General features: G+C 47.0%; 1 protein-coding gene across 1 annotated transcript in view; it reads right to left on the reverse strand.

Annotated features, from left to right (window-relative positions):
• SLC24A3 (solute carrier family 24 member 3) overlaps positions 1 to 17966 on the reverse strand; it is a 42926-nt gene that overhangs the window by 13482 nt on the left and 11478 nt on the right. Inside the window, exons 4-11 of the mRNA XM_062490733.1 lie at positions 13849 to 13923; positions 9591 to 9616; positions 7958 to 8011; positions 6309 to 6442; positions 3552 to 3712; positions 2732 to 3002; positions 1069 to 1235; positions 150 to 264 (exon numbers count right to left, since the gene is read on the reverse strand). Of these exons, the coding sequence (XP_062346717.1) occupies positions 150 to 264; positions 1069 to 1235; positions 2732 to 3002; positions 3552 to 3712; positions 6309 to 6442; positions 7958 to 8011; positions 9591 to 9616; positions 13849 to 13923 (1003 nt within the window). The remainder of the gene's footprint in view (positions 1 to 149; positions 265 to 1068; positions 1236 to 2731; positions 3003 to 3551; positions 3713 to 6308; positions 6443 to 7957; positions 8012 to 9590; positions 9617 to 13848; positions 13924 to 17966) is intronic.

Genomic DNA, 17966 nt, shown 5'->3' on the forward strand with positions numbered 1-17966 from the left:
TCTTTCCTTCTTTGTTCTTGTTTTAAATTCCAGGGTCTTGAAAAGAGCTCTGTATATTCTCCTATTGAAGAAGTATTTGTGCTACCTGAAGAGGAAGAGGATGTCAGGACACACTTCCACAGCAGGATTCCATCCCTGCAATGACCCACCTTGCCTGGCCACAATAAGGCTTGCCATGCAGTCTGGCACGCTGGTTCCTGCTGCCAAGAAAGTGATGCCCATGATCACATCTGGAATTCCAAGTGTGTACCCGATGATTGTCACCTAAGGAGAGGAAATAAACTGTCAAGCTGCTCACAAGAATTAAGAACCAAGACGAACTTGGCCCAAATCTGCAAGATGCTGTGAGACAGAGGCTATCTCTCAGTGCAAACTCACACTTCCTTTAAAAAGAGGCAGTGACAAGCTTTTTTGGTATATTTATGACCTGGCAGGGGATAGCACTCGCCTGCCATGAATCCTCTCAGGTTAGTTGTTGTATACACTTCATTCACAGTTTTCCTGACACTAAGCTAGAAAAGAGACTATATGGTTGCTCACTAACCTGGGCAACTGTCTCCTGATTTGGGATGAAGTTTGTAAAGATTATTATACACAAATACTAGCTAAGCAGATGCAAAACCACCCTATGGTTCTGCTTCTGCAGTAATGTGACTGAATGTCATGCTATTTGTTCACGCTGAGTTCAAAGTGTTACCATTCACAACTCCACATCTCTTGAGCTTGCTTGCTCCAAGAGAATGAAAAGTTATTGTGGCCAGAGTGTCACTCAGCACTCCTCACACTACCCTGCAGGACTGGGAGACGTTCCACTGCTGCAGCTGTACGTGTTGCCCAAGGTAAAGAATCTGGATGAAATGCCAGCCCTAAATCAAGTTCAAAGGCCACGGCTACTGGCCTCTACCTTTCTTCTCTGAGTGTGGACAGGTCCAGTAGAAATAGGAGCAAACCTAAGGTTTTTCACCTGAAAATTCAGGTGTGTAGAACTTCCTATGCATTTCTCTAGACTGACAAACCCCCTCCTGTTGCTTCTCCCAGGCAGTGGTTTCTGGGTTAGTTGGTACATACCATCCACACCATCATGTAAGAAAAAGCTGCAATCCACAGGGTAGAAGAAGCAAAGGTGACCATGAACCATTTTTCCAAGTGGGGTTTGTTACAGTTGGGCACTGTGAAGTACAGGACAAAACTCAAGGGCCATGTGAAGACCCACTTCAACATTTCTATCTTGCCAGCTGCCAAACAACAAAACAAAGGGAAACAATCACAAGTCTGCTGTATTTCAGAATGCTATTATTTTGTTAGCATGTGCAAGCAAGGTGCCAGCAACACAACCTGTTATGCCAACATGCCACTCCTTGCTCAAAAGATTACAATGTGATGGCAGGAAGGCAGAGACAGGCAAAGGAGTATGAAGAGCCTCACTGAGAGTTTAAGAAATAGGTCAGACTATACATGCTCCCCCTCCTCCCCTGTCAAGTTCTTACAGAAACCACAGAAGTCCAAGAAAGAGATCTCATTGACCTTCAATCGCCTAATGGAAGGGTACAGAAAAGATGGAGGCAGGCCCTTCACAAGGGAATTACAAAATTCCTTGCACAAGAGAATTACAAAAGCCAATGGGCTCAACTTCTAATAAGGGAAATTCAGAATAGATGCTACATTAAGTTGTGCATTTTCTCTTTTTTTCCTCCTGTGGGGGTGGTCAAACATTGGAAGAGGTACCCAAAAGTCTGTGGGATGTCCATCCTTACAGATAATCGAAACTCAACAGGACACAGGCTTGGAGCACCTGCTCTATCAGGGGTTGAAACCAGGCATCTCCAGAGGCCCATGCCAGCCTTTCACATATTATGAAAGACCACAGGACATCTAAACTGCTCTCTTCAAGGCTCAGGTCTATTCCTCACTCAAACTACAGAAAAGCTCTTTGAGTGAGACCTGAACAGGAGTTCCCAAAATTGTATCTTGCCTGTAAAGGGAGGACCAGTCCCTACAGTATTCCAGCTGCTCTGCAACACAGCAGATATTGCCAGCAGTGGAAACTGTGACTCAAAGGCAGGACAGGGAGAGGCACTAGGCTACAAGGAGATCTCCATCCTGCAGGTGCAGTGCTCAGCAGCCTGAGGCACATGTGGGTCCTCACAAGTCATGCAGCTGCTTCTTCTAGGACCTCCATACAGAGTGAGAAGCACTGTGGCACTGCCCAGTGCACAGCAGGAAAGCAGTGGCACCCAGGACCACTTTATGTCTCTGCCTCATATCAGCATCACCAGTGCCCTGTCCACATTAGCACTGCACTGTTTAACCCAGGTAAGAGCCCACCTCACCTCCCAGCAAAGGTATGTCCTAGCCATGAACACATCTGACCTTCACTCCTTGCCAGCAGCCCAGCCACCCTCAGCTTCCTCCACAGCGAGCAGAGATCCATCTCTCCAGAGGGTGAGCCATGTCTGGGGGCAGAACCCACCCTGTGGACGTTGCTGCGTCTCCCCTGTGACTGCAACAGCAGCACAGGGCAAACACAGGAGCTGCAGCAGAGGTGTGCCCAAGCCCAGGAGCCTGCACCCTGAGAGGTCCCTGCTGCATCCCAGCTCCCCATTTCTTTTACATGTCACCAGGAGCCTCACTGCAAAGTGAAAGTTGATGGAAGCTCTCAGAGACGCTTCTATGTCTACAATGTTTTCCAGCATATCCAAACAAACACCACACAAATACACGAGCTCCTTACTGGGAAGGTCAAAAGGTGTGTATGGCCCTTCATGGTCATCGTCATCATCATCATCATCTTCCTCCTCCTCCTCATCGTTCTCGTTGTTCTCATTATCCTCATTCTCGTTGTCGGCCTCGGCCACGTCCTCGTCCCGCCGTGTGCCATTTGCGCCGCGCTCCGCAGAGTTGCTGGGACCCGTTCCGTTCTCCACCACGTGCTTGATGGGTATTTTGATTGCTACTTCTGACTCACCGTTGGTGTAAGTCCTGCTGTTGATCAGCCTCTGTCTCTGTAAATAACAGCAAAGCCTTGCTGAAAGGTAAGACTTTTTAAAATTCGAGTTTTTGTAAGCAAAAGGGAGGAACAGAGAAAGAGAGATGCGCAGAATTCTTTAAAAAGTTATCTTTAAGAGCAAAAGGAATAATTTTCCACAGGTACAAGATGATGCTTGCTTGCAGACCACTAGATAAATCTCACGTGTACAACTTTCACAAGAGAAAGTCCAGTGGCTGTGGAATTGACTCCAGGAGTAATCCAAGACCAGTGACAGGCTAAATGCAGTCTCGGGATAGTACCATATTATTAAACAGATCTATGCAGGGGCCACCTCCTTTGAGCAACAGCTGCATGTAACGTAAGGGTACAACAACCTCTGCTAAAATCTCCAGGGGGACAGAGAGCAAGGGATGATTCAGTGAAGTCACTGTCAGAACGATAAAATCTGTGAGAGCGCTACCAGGGATCCAGAACAAACACCAGAGCTGTATTTCAAGCCAAGCACTGCTACAGGAAAAGGCAAATTCAGAAGAAGGGCAAGTGGGGGAGATAAAAGACACACCTCATTGATTAACATGCGGCTGGCCATGGAGAGACGTGTTTTGGGAGGGAAATGGCTGGTTATCATGATCCGGAGCCCAGCCTCGGAAAATGAAAGCTGGTGTGGATAGGCAGAGAGCAGCTCATCAACCATGATCACTGAGGCTTTACGGTGGAAATTTCCTGCAGCCAAGGAACAAAAACAAATTGAGGCCTTCTTCCAGCAGTCTCTCCCTCTGCTCTATATGGCTTTAAGAAGAATAAACCCATGGGCTCCAGAAGTCCTCTGTAAGAATCATTCCTTCAGCTACACCATTCAAAATAGGCCTCATTTGTCCTTAATTTCTGCCTCCTTATATTCCTGTTTTTAAATAAATTGTGAACATGGTATCACCACTCATGCTCCTTAGCAGAGAACTAAATCCGCTCTGCACAGTTCATCAAAGTTCATCACCCACCAAGGCAGACCAGTGCTTCAACAGCAGCTATCCCACCAAGGCAGATACTTCCAGTTGGAACCTGTACTTCTGTGAGGATACCGTCCTCATCCACTGCTAACTGTGTTCCTGCAAAGTACCAACACAAATGAAAAGAAGGCTCCTGCACCTGGGGCTTGTACCTCACAGCTGGGAACTGCCACCAGACTGGGGCACAGTGCCAGTGCCCACTGCCTCTGGGGCTCATCCTTCCCGCACCTGAATGGCACCTTGGGCTGTGAATTCTGTGCCAGGACTGGGACTTGGCAGCAGGGAAACCTGAGGCCTTAACCAACACACTTCTGCACAGGTTTATTAAAACCAGTGTTAACCACTGGCAAATGTTTTGTGGCACTCGCATTTTTAACCATTACTGTTAGTTTTACAAAAGACTGTCTCTTCGGGCTTTAAGTTACTTTTTTTCCCTACTGAGGCGTCCATGTAATAGGATAGATACGTGAACTCCTCCATATTAATTAAAACAAGACAAAACAAAAAAAACCACAAAACAAACAAAAACAACAAAAAAAACACACACACAAAACAAACAAACAAACAGACAACAAAACAACAAACAAACAAACAAAAAACACAAACCAAAAAAACCAAACCAGCAACAAAAACCAACCAGTCAGCTTTTCCTTGCAAGTTTTTCCACACTGTCACTTACTGAATGGCACTTGGAAGAACTGTCAAACACAGAAATCTTCCTGTTTCAGGCTTTTTGGTCCTCTGTTCAGAAAACCTTCAGAAAAGGCCTCAGAAGACAAACAGTGTCTGAAACCCCCAGGCATCCCATTGCAACAGGTGCTGTTGGTGGCCCTGTGCCACTGGCTGGGACACAAAACAGCATCACTTGCCTTTCCGGGCCTCCCATGGCCCAGTGCCAAGAAAATACAAGAACAATCTGCAAGAGGATGAAGCAATCCTTTCGTCTTCCTTCCTTGGGCAGTGTGAGTAACCACAAGTGTCCAAATCAAAAAGTTACCAGCAGAGTATGCAAAAACTAATTGTGGGAACCTTTAAACCAAATCCCACAATCAGAACTAACCCTGAGGCCACTGGGTGAAGTTGGATGTGCAAGGTCTGAGTTTGTGCTCACTGAGTTTTCCCAGTCCAGCTTTCCTGGTACAGAATTACCAGCAGAGATCCGCTGTGGAGAGCTCCAGGCGACAGAGAGCCGTCCCCAAAAATGCAGCTTCCCCAAATCAGAGTGCACAGCACTGCTGACAGCCATCCCTCTGCAACAAAGCTGTAACTGAGAACTGGCAGGCTCCAAGCGCTTGCTGCTGCAAATAAACCCCACTACATTTCATGTTTAACTGCTTACTGTATACAGACTATGCCTCTCCAGCCCTGTTTGCAGGAAAAGAGACCTGGTTTTGGTTGGTTGGGGCTTTTTGGATAGACTAGCTAAACAAAAGAGGCAGCCCATCTGTGGTCAGAGACCAGGAATGATTTTGACAAGATGGAGCTTCTTCACATGCTATGTCAGTGCCTCAGGGAAAAGAGAGGTGTTATTCCTGAAGACAGGTACATATGCAGCCCAAGCAGAATCTGCACATGCTTGCTGACTGTTTTAAAGACAAAATAAATCCATTGTGAATATGGTTTGGGACATCCTTGCAAATGCAGACATTGAACTACTGCTGCTGAGCTATGGGATGGAGGAATTTGTTTTAAGCTGAAGAAACACAACTGCTTTTATACATGATCACGACTAAAGTCAAACTGGAACAGATTTCAGCTGAAGTGAAACACCCTTAAATACCACTTAGATGTAGAAGTTGAGCATGGTAAAGCCAGCATGTGCAATAAGAGCACAGTACCCAGACCCATACAGAGTCCCTGCTCTCCCATCACTTAACTGGGGTTAGAGTGTACACTGGTCTATGTAGGGCCTTTTTCCTTGCTCAGTTGATGCCCCTTTGGAGTGGAATTAAGTTTAACTGGAGATGCTGTAAATGGGCAACTTCAGTGCAGAGCGACAGTGCCCACAGGAGGACTTAAAATGGCTGTAACAGGCTAGATCAGCAGCCCCCCGGGCTTGAAGGAGTCCTCACAGCCAAGCACTTGTCCAGTAGCAAAAATCAGCCACAAGAGGCCTCAGTCACCTCCAGTGGCACAGCCTGTGGTGGCCGGGATCACCACATTGTGCCCTCCATCTGGGAGAGGGGTTCCAAAAGGGCCACGTGCCCCCTCCTATTTCATGGCTTACAAGACAGCAGCAGTTCCCACTGTGTGAGCAGGGAGAGAACAGCCAGAATGATGCAAGAGAGAGGGTGACTTACTGGAACAGTTACCTTTCTTTAGTAACACCACTGTGGCATCACAGTTGCTGTTGTCATCCATTTCCGTGTTACTTGCTAAACCATTCACCATGTTTGCAGAGTTTTTTGTCTTCCTCTCAAAGCAGTGATGTATGGTTGAGTTGTACCTGCACAAATGAAACAAACTCAGGATATACCTTTACTTCTTGACAGTCTTCCTTTCCCAGCCTTGTAACCTGTGCAATACAGCAAAGGGAGGGAAGAAAACTCTGGTTTTAAGGAGTATCCCAGAGCTCCAACTAAATTGTACATCACACAGTCTCTCTGTAACCAGAAGGCTGTGAAAGATAGAAGCCATGGATCTTGAATGACATGCATGTTTAGGTGTTAGGTGCAATGAATATTCTGCATCATGAGTAAACTTTGCTTGTCATTATCCAAGTATTTTTTTTAATCACACAATCACACCTGAGTATCAGCATTATTTTACTGGGAGGACTCAACAAAGAAACACAGCACCTTATGCTCAATTCACCTCAACTTTGCAGAGGTGGGGAACAATCCTTGCTTCTTGGAGCATTTGGGAGCTGACACAAATATGAGCCAAGGCTCTCCCCATGATACTCAAAGAAAAGGGTAGACCCCCTATGAACACCTGGCAGAGGTCCCTAACTAGGGTGACAGCCTTTAAAGCTATATCCAATTAGGACTGAAGAGCCTCTTCTCATTACAACATTGTTTTTAGAAAAAAAAAAATCGTATGCATTACAATCGTCTTATTGGTCAGTTAATTGTTCCAAGAGTGAAGCTATACTCCATGTCAAAATTTCTAATTATTAGATGAATTCTGACTTGTGTTTCCTTCAGCCAGTCTGAGTGTTTTGCTGTTCTCAATGAGAATTGCTCTCACAATATTTACTCTTTTCATCATTTCAAAACAAATCTCTAGTCTTACTTGTGGAGACAAGACCACTGGTGCATTTGGCAGCTGGTAGGTTTTGTTGAATGTTCCAGTTTGAATCTGGGCTTCCTTTCCACTGGGTTTTGAAAACAAGACAGGAGGAGGGGAACCAAACAGCAGAACAGACCAATTTTGCTAGCAAGAACTTGTATGAAAGAAGTCACAGAGGCCAGATACTCAGAAAAATCACTGCCAGCTGTGCTGTAGTTTTACCACAGGTCTCCAAGCAAGCAAGAACTGCTGCAGACCTTCACACCCATGAAAAGTAGACTGGAATCTCACTCCCATTTATTTCTGAGTAGGGATGCTAAAGTGAAGTCAGAAAAGACTGTTTTGGTGGGACTTGAGGATGCATGCAGGTCTCTGCTCTGCCACAGCTTCGCTGCATTAGCCTTGGTCAGTTAACACAGATTCACAGGATAGTTTAGGTTGGAAAAGACCTTCACAATCTGCAAGTCCAATGTCAATGCAGCACTGCCAAGCCCATTGCTAAGCCATGTCCCTGAGCACCATATTTACACATCTTTTAAACCTCATTGGCCTAGGCAGTCTGTTCCTGTGCCTGACAACCCTTTTAGCAATGAAATTTTCCCTAATAGCCAAGCCAAACCTCCCCTGGCAGAACTCGAGGCTGCTTCTTGGTCTTGTTTTAAGGGCTAGGTGAGGCAATGGGAGCAGGTAGCCTTAGAATTTAGATAAGCTGAGGGCACGTTTGACTTACTTCATTATAAAGATGTAGATGACGTACATCAGCACTAACACTAAGGACTCCCACCTGAAACAAGAAGGACACAAACACATCAGAGCAGGGCATGGCATCAGCAGCCCCTGTTTAGCCATTCCCCATCTGCCACAAACGTGCAGGAAGGCTTGACCCTCCTGGGCTGCCTTAACACTCCCCTACAAGAAAGGGACGCATATAGAAATGGCTCACACATGCATGCATGACGCCTCCTTCATTTTCTTCTGTGACTTTACTTGGCCAAACTGACCTGTCAGCGAAGAACAACTGACAAAGCCCAGGAGCTCACAGAGCAAATCACACATCCAAAGACCTCCAACACTTGCGTGAGGACAATAACCATGGGATGTGGAGCAGCCACTGTGCTCTGCCTTGCAGGGGTGTAATGCTGGGCTTTGCAAAGCCGATCGTGCTGAGGCAACTTGAGCAAGGGGCAGCTGCTCTGCTGCTTGAGCTGCTGAATGAGCTGCTGAATGAGCACTGAGAACGCAGCAGGCAGCGGTTCAAACTGCGGATTAGATACTGACAGGTTTTTTTCCCTCTGCTGTTTCTGTGTCAAACTGATGGAATAATGAAATTTGCATGAAAACAAATTACAATATGACTTTTAGAGCTTGTTTCTAGGAAATCTTTTTCACTGTCCAAAATGCTGTATTCTGCTTAGGTCCCCCTGGCAAACTGCTAGTCCTTGTGGAAATCATCCACTGTCAAACTACTACTGTATGCTAAACTCATGGAACATTTTCTCCGCAAGGAGAAATTTTGAGATATTGCACTAACTATATCAAAGTCTAATCCCCTGCTTCTGAAGATTTTACACACAGCTTCTCTGTTATGCCTTTTTTTTTTTAAGAGCACAGTTAAATACAACTGGCCCTCGAGTGAATTTCAGTTAAAAAAAAAAACACACACAAAAAATTCAACAAAGAAAACCAGGCCATTGCCAAAAATGGGTGTTTGAAACCTGCCTCTGAAATGGGCAAGAGCCAGTCAGGGAAAACACCAGACCAAGCAGCGACCAAGCAGCCTGACGCTCCCTAGTGCTTGTAATCCAAATGACACCAGCTGGAAGTGACACCAAAGCCAACGCTGTCACCTCCAGATGTCACCACATCACCTCTGGGATGTGCTGGAAACAAACCAAACCAAAGTGACTGAAAAGTATCTGTAGCCCTCCGAGACTACCATACCTACTGCACTGCACTTTAACACATTAATAGGGATTTCTTTTTAAAATTATTTCCTTAAACTGGCCATTTACGAAATTATGAAAATCCAAGAATACACTTATTTATGACTGCTTGCGTGGCTGCTTCTGGCACACCCACAGCTCTGCTGAGCACACAGTTGTCCCCAGGCTGCTGCAGGGCATGCAGAGGGCAGCAACTGCTGCCTCTGTACCAGGAACAGTCTGAGCAACACTCTCCTGGGCTTTCTTCTCCAGCTCAAAAAATTAGTTCATTTAGCCTGTCTTGTGCTGATGTTTCTCACACAGCAGGAAAGAGCTGCCCTGCAGAACTTCTTAGCTTTCTCTTTCTCTCCTCATGAACACTGATAATGGCAGCTTTTTTGGTATAACCAGAGTAAAAGAAAAGAAAATGGATTCACTTACCAGGAAACTCTTTCATCGTAAATAAACTGTGGAGAAAAGATTTAAAAATAGCATGTTAGACACAAAGCCACAGTTGAAAACAGTTCACCACCTGAGACGGGACAGAGTAAAGCAAGCCAGGGCTCATGGCAACGGCATTAAGGTCGGGTGTATTTTGGCACTGCCCTCCTGCCCGGCCTTTGTACTTCTCAACCCTTAGTTTCTCTCACCTAGTCAAGGCAAGCAGGTACTCCTTCCCCAGTGCCACTGGATCCTTGTGCAGCAGTTAGAGGGAAAGCCGGAGTGAGCCAGAGACGGGGCTGCAGCGCCGTGCCTCACCCTGCTTCTCATCGAACATGGCTTCCGCCCTGCCCGCAGATCCACAGCAAGCTCTGCGCCTGCTGCCGCGTCCTGCTGGGCCCAGGGTGTTGTCCCCACCAGCCTGGCATGACCACCATCCCAGCTGACTGTGGCTACTGTGACAGCCCCTTTGGCACCCCTGCTGATGGACAGGCACTGCAGCTTCCCCAACATGCTGCATGGCCTCCTTGGGCAAGGAGTGCACCTTCTCCGTGAGGGAGAGGAGCAGCGCCATGGCGAGGGGCGTGAGGGAGAGGAGCAGCGCCATGGCGAGGGGCGTGAGGGAGAGGAGCAGCGCCATGGCGAGGGGCGTGAGGGAGAGGAGCAGCGCCATGGCGAGGGGAATCAAGGGAGAACCAGTGCGATGATGAGGGTTGTGAAGGAAGCAGCAGCCCCATGGCCAGCAGTGAGGGGTGGGCCTGCCCTGGCAGAGGCCGAAGGCTCACACCAACAGGTGGCTGCCGTGCTCCGTGACCAGGCCCTTGCCCTTGTGGTGCTTCCCAGCCCTGCCGCTCTCCCGTGCCCCCCAGCCCTGCCGCTCTCCCGTGCCCCCCAGCCCTGCCGCTCTCCCGTGCCCCCCAGCTCTCCCCGGCTGCAGCGGGCCCGCGGTGCTGCCGCCTCGGCAGGAGGCTGGAGCTGGGGCGGCACGCAGCCCGCCCTCACAGCCTCAGCCACCAGCCGAGCTCCATTCAGCTTTCCAAAGCACCATCTGGGAAATGCTTGCCCGCACCCGGGATTACAGATCCATGGCTGCACCCCTGGGAAACAGGAGGGAAAAGGAACGGGGCCCCGATAGCACAGTGAACACTTCCCATTGGTCACGGAGCCATAAACAGCATAAATAGCTGTGTGACAGCCAGCAGGATGCAAGAGTTACACTGGTTACTGGAAGAAAACACGACCACAAAACGTCGTACATTATGGTTCCCAGTCACCGCGATCTAATCTGACAAGGCCCGTTTTAGGTTACAATGTTTTGGAGTAATGGGATGTGAAAGCGTGTGCATTGACTTCTGTGACTAAAAACAGCACACATCTCAATTTTGCCACTAATGACTCTGACCATGTCCCTTCAAGTTAAGATAAAGACATCTTTCTCCTTTCAAGAGAATAAGGAGTAAGTTTTGCCAAACTCTACAAGAAGACAAGGTAGCATTGTAATATCATTATAAAGTTAAAAAAAAATTACAGGGCTGAATAAAGATGAATTAAGTACAATAAATGTGTTTTATCCACTTCTAACCTCTGTGGTTTAGGGTTCACTCTTTCTCATCAAATGACCTGGAGGAGCAAACAGGTGAGTCTATACTGCTCTATTTCTTACAACAGCACTGTACTTCCTTTTCTAGTTCAAATGGAAACAAAGTCATATTGATTTACCCAGCACAGGATCAAGCTTTTTAAAGTTGCTGTATCTCAGCATTGAAAGGAATATATTTATTTCCTCTCAGGTGTATTTGTGATTAGTAAAGACACCAGTGGAGCTAAACTTCTAACACAGCACCACAGGCAGTTGTTTAAAACACCATGAGAACAAATTTCTACAAACAATATAATTCTTCAAGATTGATGACTCTATTCCAGCAGCAGAGAAGTCTCAATGCCCTCATATGAAAAATTTATTCCGGCATACAAAGCACCAAAGTGTCTTCTAAATGGAACAGATGAACCTGATGAAGGGGGAACCACATGCAGGTTACACTGTGCTTTGCATCTACCACCTGAGCCATGGGGGACTGCAGATCAGAATTTGAGGAACGATGTCCTGCAGATCAGAATTTGAGGAACGGTGTCCTGCCACCTCAATTTGATTCTGTCTTAAAAGGACAGGAAAAATTAAGAGACACTGGGAAGCCAGGGGTTCATGGGTGAGTGAAGGGAAGGAGAAACTTCTTTAACTGAAGCAGTGTTTGACTCTGAAAGGAGAAATTCTCATGTGCTATCAACTGGGGAGCAGTATTGCATACGAAAGTATTGGTACCTCAACGAGCAGGAAGCTAAACCTTAAACACTCAAAATGTTTTCCCTTCCTCCCGCCCTTCTCAGCTTTTCCCTAATAGGTGTTTAAGTCATTCGCAATAATTGTTACAGAGCAACAGCGAAAGACCTGGGATGAGCTCCACCTCTCCCAAACCAGATTAGCCAAGTAGGGCTGCAGAAGGGGAATAAAAATACTGTCAATGCCTTCAAACCTCAACTCATGCCTGGAGCTGCATTATCCTGCTACCCTGGCTGCCCGAACTCCACCACTGATAAGATAAGCAGAAGAGTGGGCATATAGCTGGAGAGAAGCTAACTCACAGCTCAGGGAAAGAATAACTGTATCCTGGTATTGTGGGGTACACTCCCAAACGAAAAGGACTTCTGCAGTTCTGCAATTATCAAGGACAATTTATACAGAAATAAAATATAGGACAGAAGTTTTAGGAGTAACAGAGATGTCTGTTCTGCAAGCCACACAACTTTCTCATGGCACCGAACATGTAGATAGGAATTTCAAGGGTACACTAGACACAAAACAAAGAATTCTCCACATCCTGATGCAGCTGACAACCACAGGGATGAATAAGCCACAAAAAACCCCGCCTTGCTTAAAGAATTTAAAATTGATGACAGAGTCAACAGGTTTTCAACTTGCCTCCATGCAATAAATGAAATGTCCAATCCAAGCACCAGGAGGCCAGATGCCAGGCAGATGCCCACATCTGTGCTTCCTGTGGAGCGACCTAAGAGAATGCCTGCTGGATGGATGTCTTCAGGCTTGTGCAATAGAACTCTCTACAATTAATATGTGTAGCTCTGTTTGTTGTTTAGCAACACTTTTTTTGGTATAAGGTAACTGTCAAGGTGTCAGAACAAAAAGCTTTTGTTTTGCAGCTCATTGCTAATAATTACGTAGAAAAGTTATTTTTCACCAGGTACAAAATGGCTGGCCTTGCAGTATGCGGAATAAAAGTACAAACAGGCTGAGAAAGATCCCCTGTTTGGGATGAGGCAGATAGAGGCCTTTGCAGCTATGGAGTGTGTCTGGAAACACGGGCTTGTGCAGGAGGAAACAAACCAAAACCCGTGTTGAAACCCACAAACCAAAGTAACCCAGACTGCAGAAATGCAAGTGACCCTCTTCTGACTCTAAGTCCCCTTCTCGCTGACATATGGAAGTTAACCTCACAAAATCATGCTTCCTGTCTTAGGGAATCTAGGGTACTAGGCTAGGCTGGGGGAAAAGAAATACAACTGCTACCCGAAACTTCAATTTTTACATTTCCTGGCATTGTCTGGTATTGGTTGCAAAGGTAATGCTAAACTGACAGCAGTGTCTTTATGTAACACTCGTGCCAACAATTTTCATTGAATAGCCCAATTCTGAGAGACCTGGAACATTTTCTGAGCTCGATGAAAACCGGAATAGGCACAGCACTATGAACTGCTGACAGTGTAGTCTTTGTTTGAGGACTTGCTGTCAGCATGCACTGAGCCTGCCCCTGTTATGTGTGGAAAAACCATCCTGAACACTTTGTAGTAGCTGTTCAGGATCACTCTCCTCTGGGCACAAGTGCTACCTCCTTACAGGCTAGTGACGTTTTTTAGGCAGTCATGAAGGTCACTGCCAGGAGAGCACTGACCCGGCCACTGCAGGGCTGCCTGGGGCTCAGAACATGGGTTTAACTCTGCATCCTATGTCTACACTGGGCTACCATGCCCTGCCCCAGCCATCCCTCGGGGCTCTCTGGACACTCCTACATCTCCTGCCCTCGGGCCAAGCTGCCCAGCACTACCAGAGAGAGACTACAACTAGTTTTCCACAAGCAGAAATCCCCGTGAGTGCTCGAGCTGGGACCTCAGCTACAAGACTGTGATGCCATGGAAGGCTCCCTTTACAGGTGGCAGTAGACATTAAGAACCTTTAAAAACTTACCACGATGAGTGCAACCACAGACAGCGTGTAGTAGACTGAATCTCTCAGGAGACTCCACGATGACAACGCAACAACCTGGGGAAACAGGCAAAGAGAAGCTGTCAGCCAAGCTCTGGCCAGCACGGCTGCCACGCCAGCAGTGCGCGCCCAGGTTCTGCCTGTCACTCCGTGGGAGTTGTCCCCACACTCAGGAAGAGGCCTGGGAGAGGAAACACTTTCTGTGGCTGCTGGGGGAAGAGCTGCAAGGGAGACAGGAACAGGTGCACCTGAAGTACCTGTGGACTCAGCTGCTCCCCATGTCGGGCTGCGTGTCCCCAGGAGTCTCTGAGGGCTGCTGCTTTACAGCAAGGGAGAAGCTCAGGCTCTACCAGCACGGCCACACTGATGAGCATTACTACAGCTCTGTGTGCATCTACACAGGTTTTAGGACAAACACTCAAGTCAACACTCCAGCAAAGTGTCGCGAACAAAACCCAGGAACTCATATGCAATGGAGAATGAAAAGGGATCGCTGAGCAGTTCGTGTCAATTGACACCTTCCAAAGCCACAGAAACGAGGAAGAATTTTCACTGCAGGCTGCGTGAGCCTGCAATTCAGACCTTAGAAGAAAATACCAGTGAATGAGTTAATCTTTAAGTTCCTTAATAGTATTCAAAAGGAAAGATTAAAAGCAGTTATGTGGAGGCAACATCTTTTGCAGTTCTATGAGGTCCCCTCAGTAGAATCTTCTCCTCAAATCTGCATTTCCCATTTCTGGAGTGCATTTCAAACACTCCGGGTCACATCCTCCAAAGATGTAAAGCTGAAGGAGGAAGATGGGAGATGGTTCATTTACAGACTTGCATCTGAACATGTACATGAAATTTCTGACCATACCCTCCAGTCATGCTTGCGCACGAATTCAGTCACGTGAACCGTAACTTCATTTTCAGTTCTGTTTCAGTGTTAGCAAAAATAATCTCCCCATCTTCTCTTCATATTCATTCTTACAATATTGGAATTTTCCAAAACTGCTGATGAAATAACTGCTGTAAAAGAGATACCACTTTACCTAAAAATGTTCTACAGCCTCTTAGTAGCATGGCTTCCTTAAAAAAAAAAAAAAAAGGTGTAATTTATGCCTAGTGTCAAGTCTCTTTATGCAACCAATCTTAGAAACTCCTACCTGAAGCAAAAAAGCAGCCTTTTAAAGCCCTTGGGTCAAACCAGATTTCTACCAGCTGACAATATATTGCACGGCACACAGACCTAGATGAATGGAGATGCTTCCTGATGGAAATTTCCAAATGTATGAACATGGAGTTGGGTTCATAATTCTATTCAGAGATCCTCACATTTTACAGTGTGCCTCTTCATTCTGATTGAGTAAATTTTTCAAGAGAATTCATAGAACAATTTGACATTATTCCACTCAGTTTTCAGGATACTGCTTAAGGTCCTCTGCACTCGCCTCAGCATGGATGCCAGTAGGGATTTTACAGCTGTAAACTTCAGCTCTGCACACAGAAGCCACCTTTCTGAAGCAAAGGACAGTTTCCACAGGAAGAGGCTCTGTCTCATAACCTCTGTCCCTGGCTTAAGGGGTGTCACCATTCAGCACAGCACATCTGTGAAAGCAAGGTGCCCCAGCTACAAGGAGTCAAGGTAGTCCTCCTCCTGTTCTTTGATGTTCTACAATTATCTTGAAGGTGCAGGGTAATATTTTACCAAGGAATTTTCCTCAGACACCTGAATAAGCATAGTAAGATCCAGATGCTTAAATGCAGCTTTCTAGCAGGGACCTAGTGCACAGAACTGATAGACCAAGATCCTGTGGGAATCACAAGGGCGCCGATTCCAGATCGGATTGAAGGGAATGTGCTCATGCCTGGCACCTATACAGGCTGCTCACATTCCACAGACATCTGAGTGGGTCTCCCTGATGCAACAACTGTGGGGCAGTTAAACCTCAGATATCTTTAAGGCCCAAGCCACCCAAGCTGCAGTTTCTGAACCATTTAGTCCACGTGATACAGGGAAGCCACGCACGTAAGGACACCACGCACACCGAGGGTGAAAGGAGCTCATGAGCACGGAGGGCAATGGCAGTGCTCAGCCTGCTGGTCAGAACCATGTCCTGAGGCAGAACTACCGAGCTCCTGAAGGCCTGAGCAGTGCCCTGCTGCCACCAAGGACTCCAGATAAACCTTAACTTAAACTACAGATCATCAAGGCAGAAAAGAAATCAGGGAAGCAATCAGCTTGGATAAAAGCATGATCAAATTTGAGTTTTGAATCAGCAACAGTGTCATACTGTAACCCAGCAGCGAGCTGCTCCTGTGTGAGCTGAGCGTAAGGAGGCAGCTGTAGAACCACTGATTGTCAGCGTAGTGACGTTTCCTCCTTTTGAAGTGAGTACCTGAAATTCAAACCCCAGACAAGTGCCTCTTAGCTGTCCTTGACCATTCAAGTGGGGACTGAACCCGGTTTCCCTGAGCTGAAAAGAAGAGCTCTGAAGTCAAGGTTTGAATGAGAGCATCCCCTGATGACTCAACAAAAGACACAGTAAGCCTGCTCCCCTGCATGCCATAGATCACTCCTAGAGGTAAACTTACACATAATAGATACCTTGTTTCTCACAGGTAAACTTTCACCCTGCAAAATCCTACATATAACATTTACTAATCAGAATGCTTACCTCCCTTTTGGATGGGCTGGAGAGCAGAAAATTCAAGACTTTCTCAGGTCTAGCTTGATTTCTGAGGTTTGCAACCTCTGAAGCCGTGGTCCCATGCAGCACACACCATCTCCTCCACCTAGCACACATGTGGAGATCAGCCACCAGAGGTAAATTCCCCTAAAATCAGATACTGGTGTCTGCTGCCTGTAGCACTGAAGTTGGCTCAGGGCACCCAGGACTTCAGTGGCAATATGCCCCACACCTCATCCTAGGACTTCACCATTTATCCTCTGTAAAACCGATCCTTTTCTCTCCTGCTCTTCCCAAATGATTCTCCGGTCTCAGCAGCATGGAAGCTCTTCTCCCACTCAGGAGATAGCCATCACCAGAGGCTACCCAGCTGGCTGTTTTCCAGCCTGCTCTGGTCCTGAGACAAAGCACATGTGGCAGAACAGGGCTTCTGGTCCCTCAGCAAGGATGTCTGTGCTCCCGCTGCAGGAGTCCAGAGGTGTGCGCACTCCTGAGTCTTTTGGCTGCTAAACTTCCAGGGAAAGCATGCAATCACATCCATGTTCTTCAGGGATCTTCTTCACTCCAAATTGTTTTGGGGCTTTTCCTCATCTCATGGCCAGTTCTTTGCTTGACACTGTTGAGCACTGATCAGCTACTAACACTGCTGGGAAATGCTAGGCTTTGGAAGCAATCTCCCTAATCTTGTTTCTCTGCTACCCACTGGCATAGAAAGTCTAGATTTTTAGGAGCTAATAACCTAATTTGCTGATGAGGAGAGGCAGGAATGCTTGGGCAAGGGTGTCAAAAGTTTAAAGACAATGCCTGCAAGAGATTAGCCTTCAGAGTCTGTGGAGGTCAACAGAGATGTGCCAGCAGTGAATCCACCACTGTCAAAAGGCATCCAGAAGCAGAGAATCTGGGTCAGACCTCACGTTGCCTCTCTTTGATGTGGACTGCACAGAGGTGAGATTAGGGAAGCTCTTACCCGAGCCTAGCAGATGCTGGGATGTGGCTTTCTGGTCTGTGTCACCTGACAAAGCTGCTGCTGACTGTGTCAGCCTTCTGGGCCAGCTGCAGCCAGACCTGCAGTAGAACCTCCTCACATGCTGCTCCTGCTTTGTAGGAGCTGCCCTCGGAGCTGAGGAGGGGCCTCCTGAAGCCTGCTGGGGTCCCATCCAGATAGGACTGTGCTCCTGACACTACTGTTCTACAAACCCTCAAGACAATTTCAAATCAGCCCTGTGATAACACAGCAGGATCTCATGCCAAAGCAAGAGAAATTACCAACTGTTGGCCACCATTACAGGAAGCAGTGAACTTGGGGAGGTCTGGGACGCATTTTCAGGCAATCAGGCTGGCCATAGTTTGCAGCAAATCCATGTCTTCTGCATTCAGAATTATACAAAAATGAAAAGCGCTCTACCTCAGGTATCAGGTCACAAGCTT

The sequence above is a fragment of the Cinclus cinclus genome, chromosome 3, assembly GCF_963662255.1.
Source record: "Cinclus cinclus chromosome 3, bCinCin1.1, whole genome shotgun sequence".
Taxonomy (NCBI): Eukaryota; Metazoa; Chordata; class Aves; order Passeriformes; family Cinclidae; genus Cinclus; species Cinclus cinclus.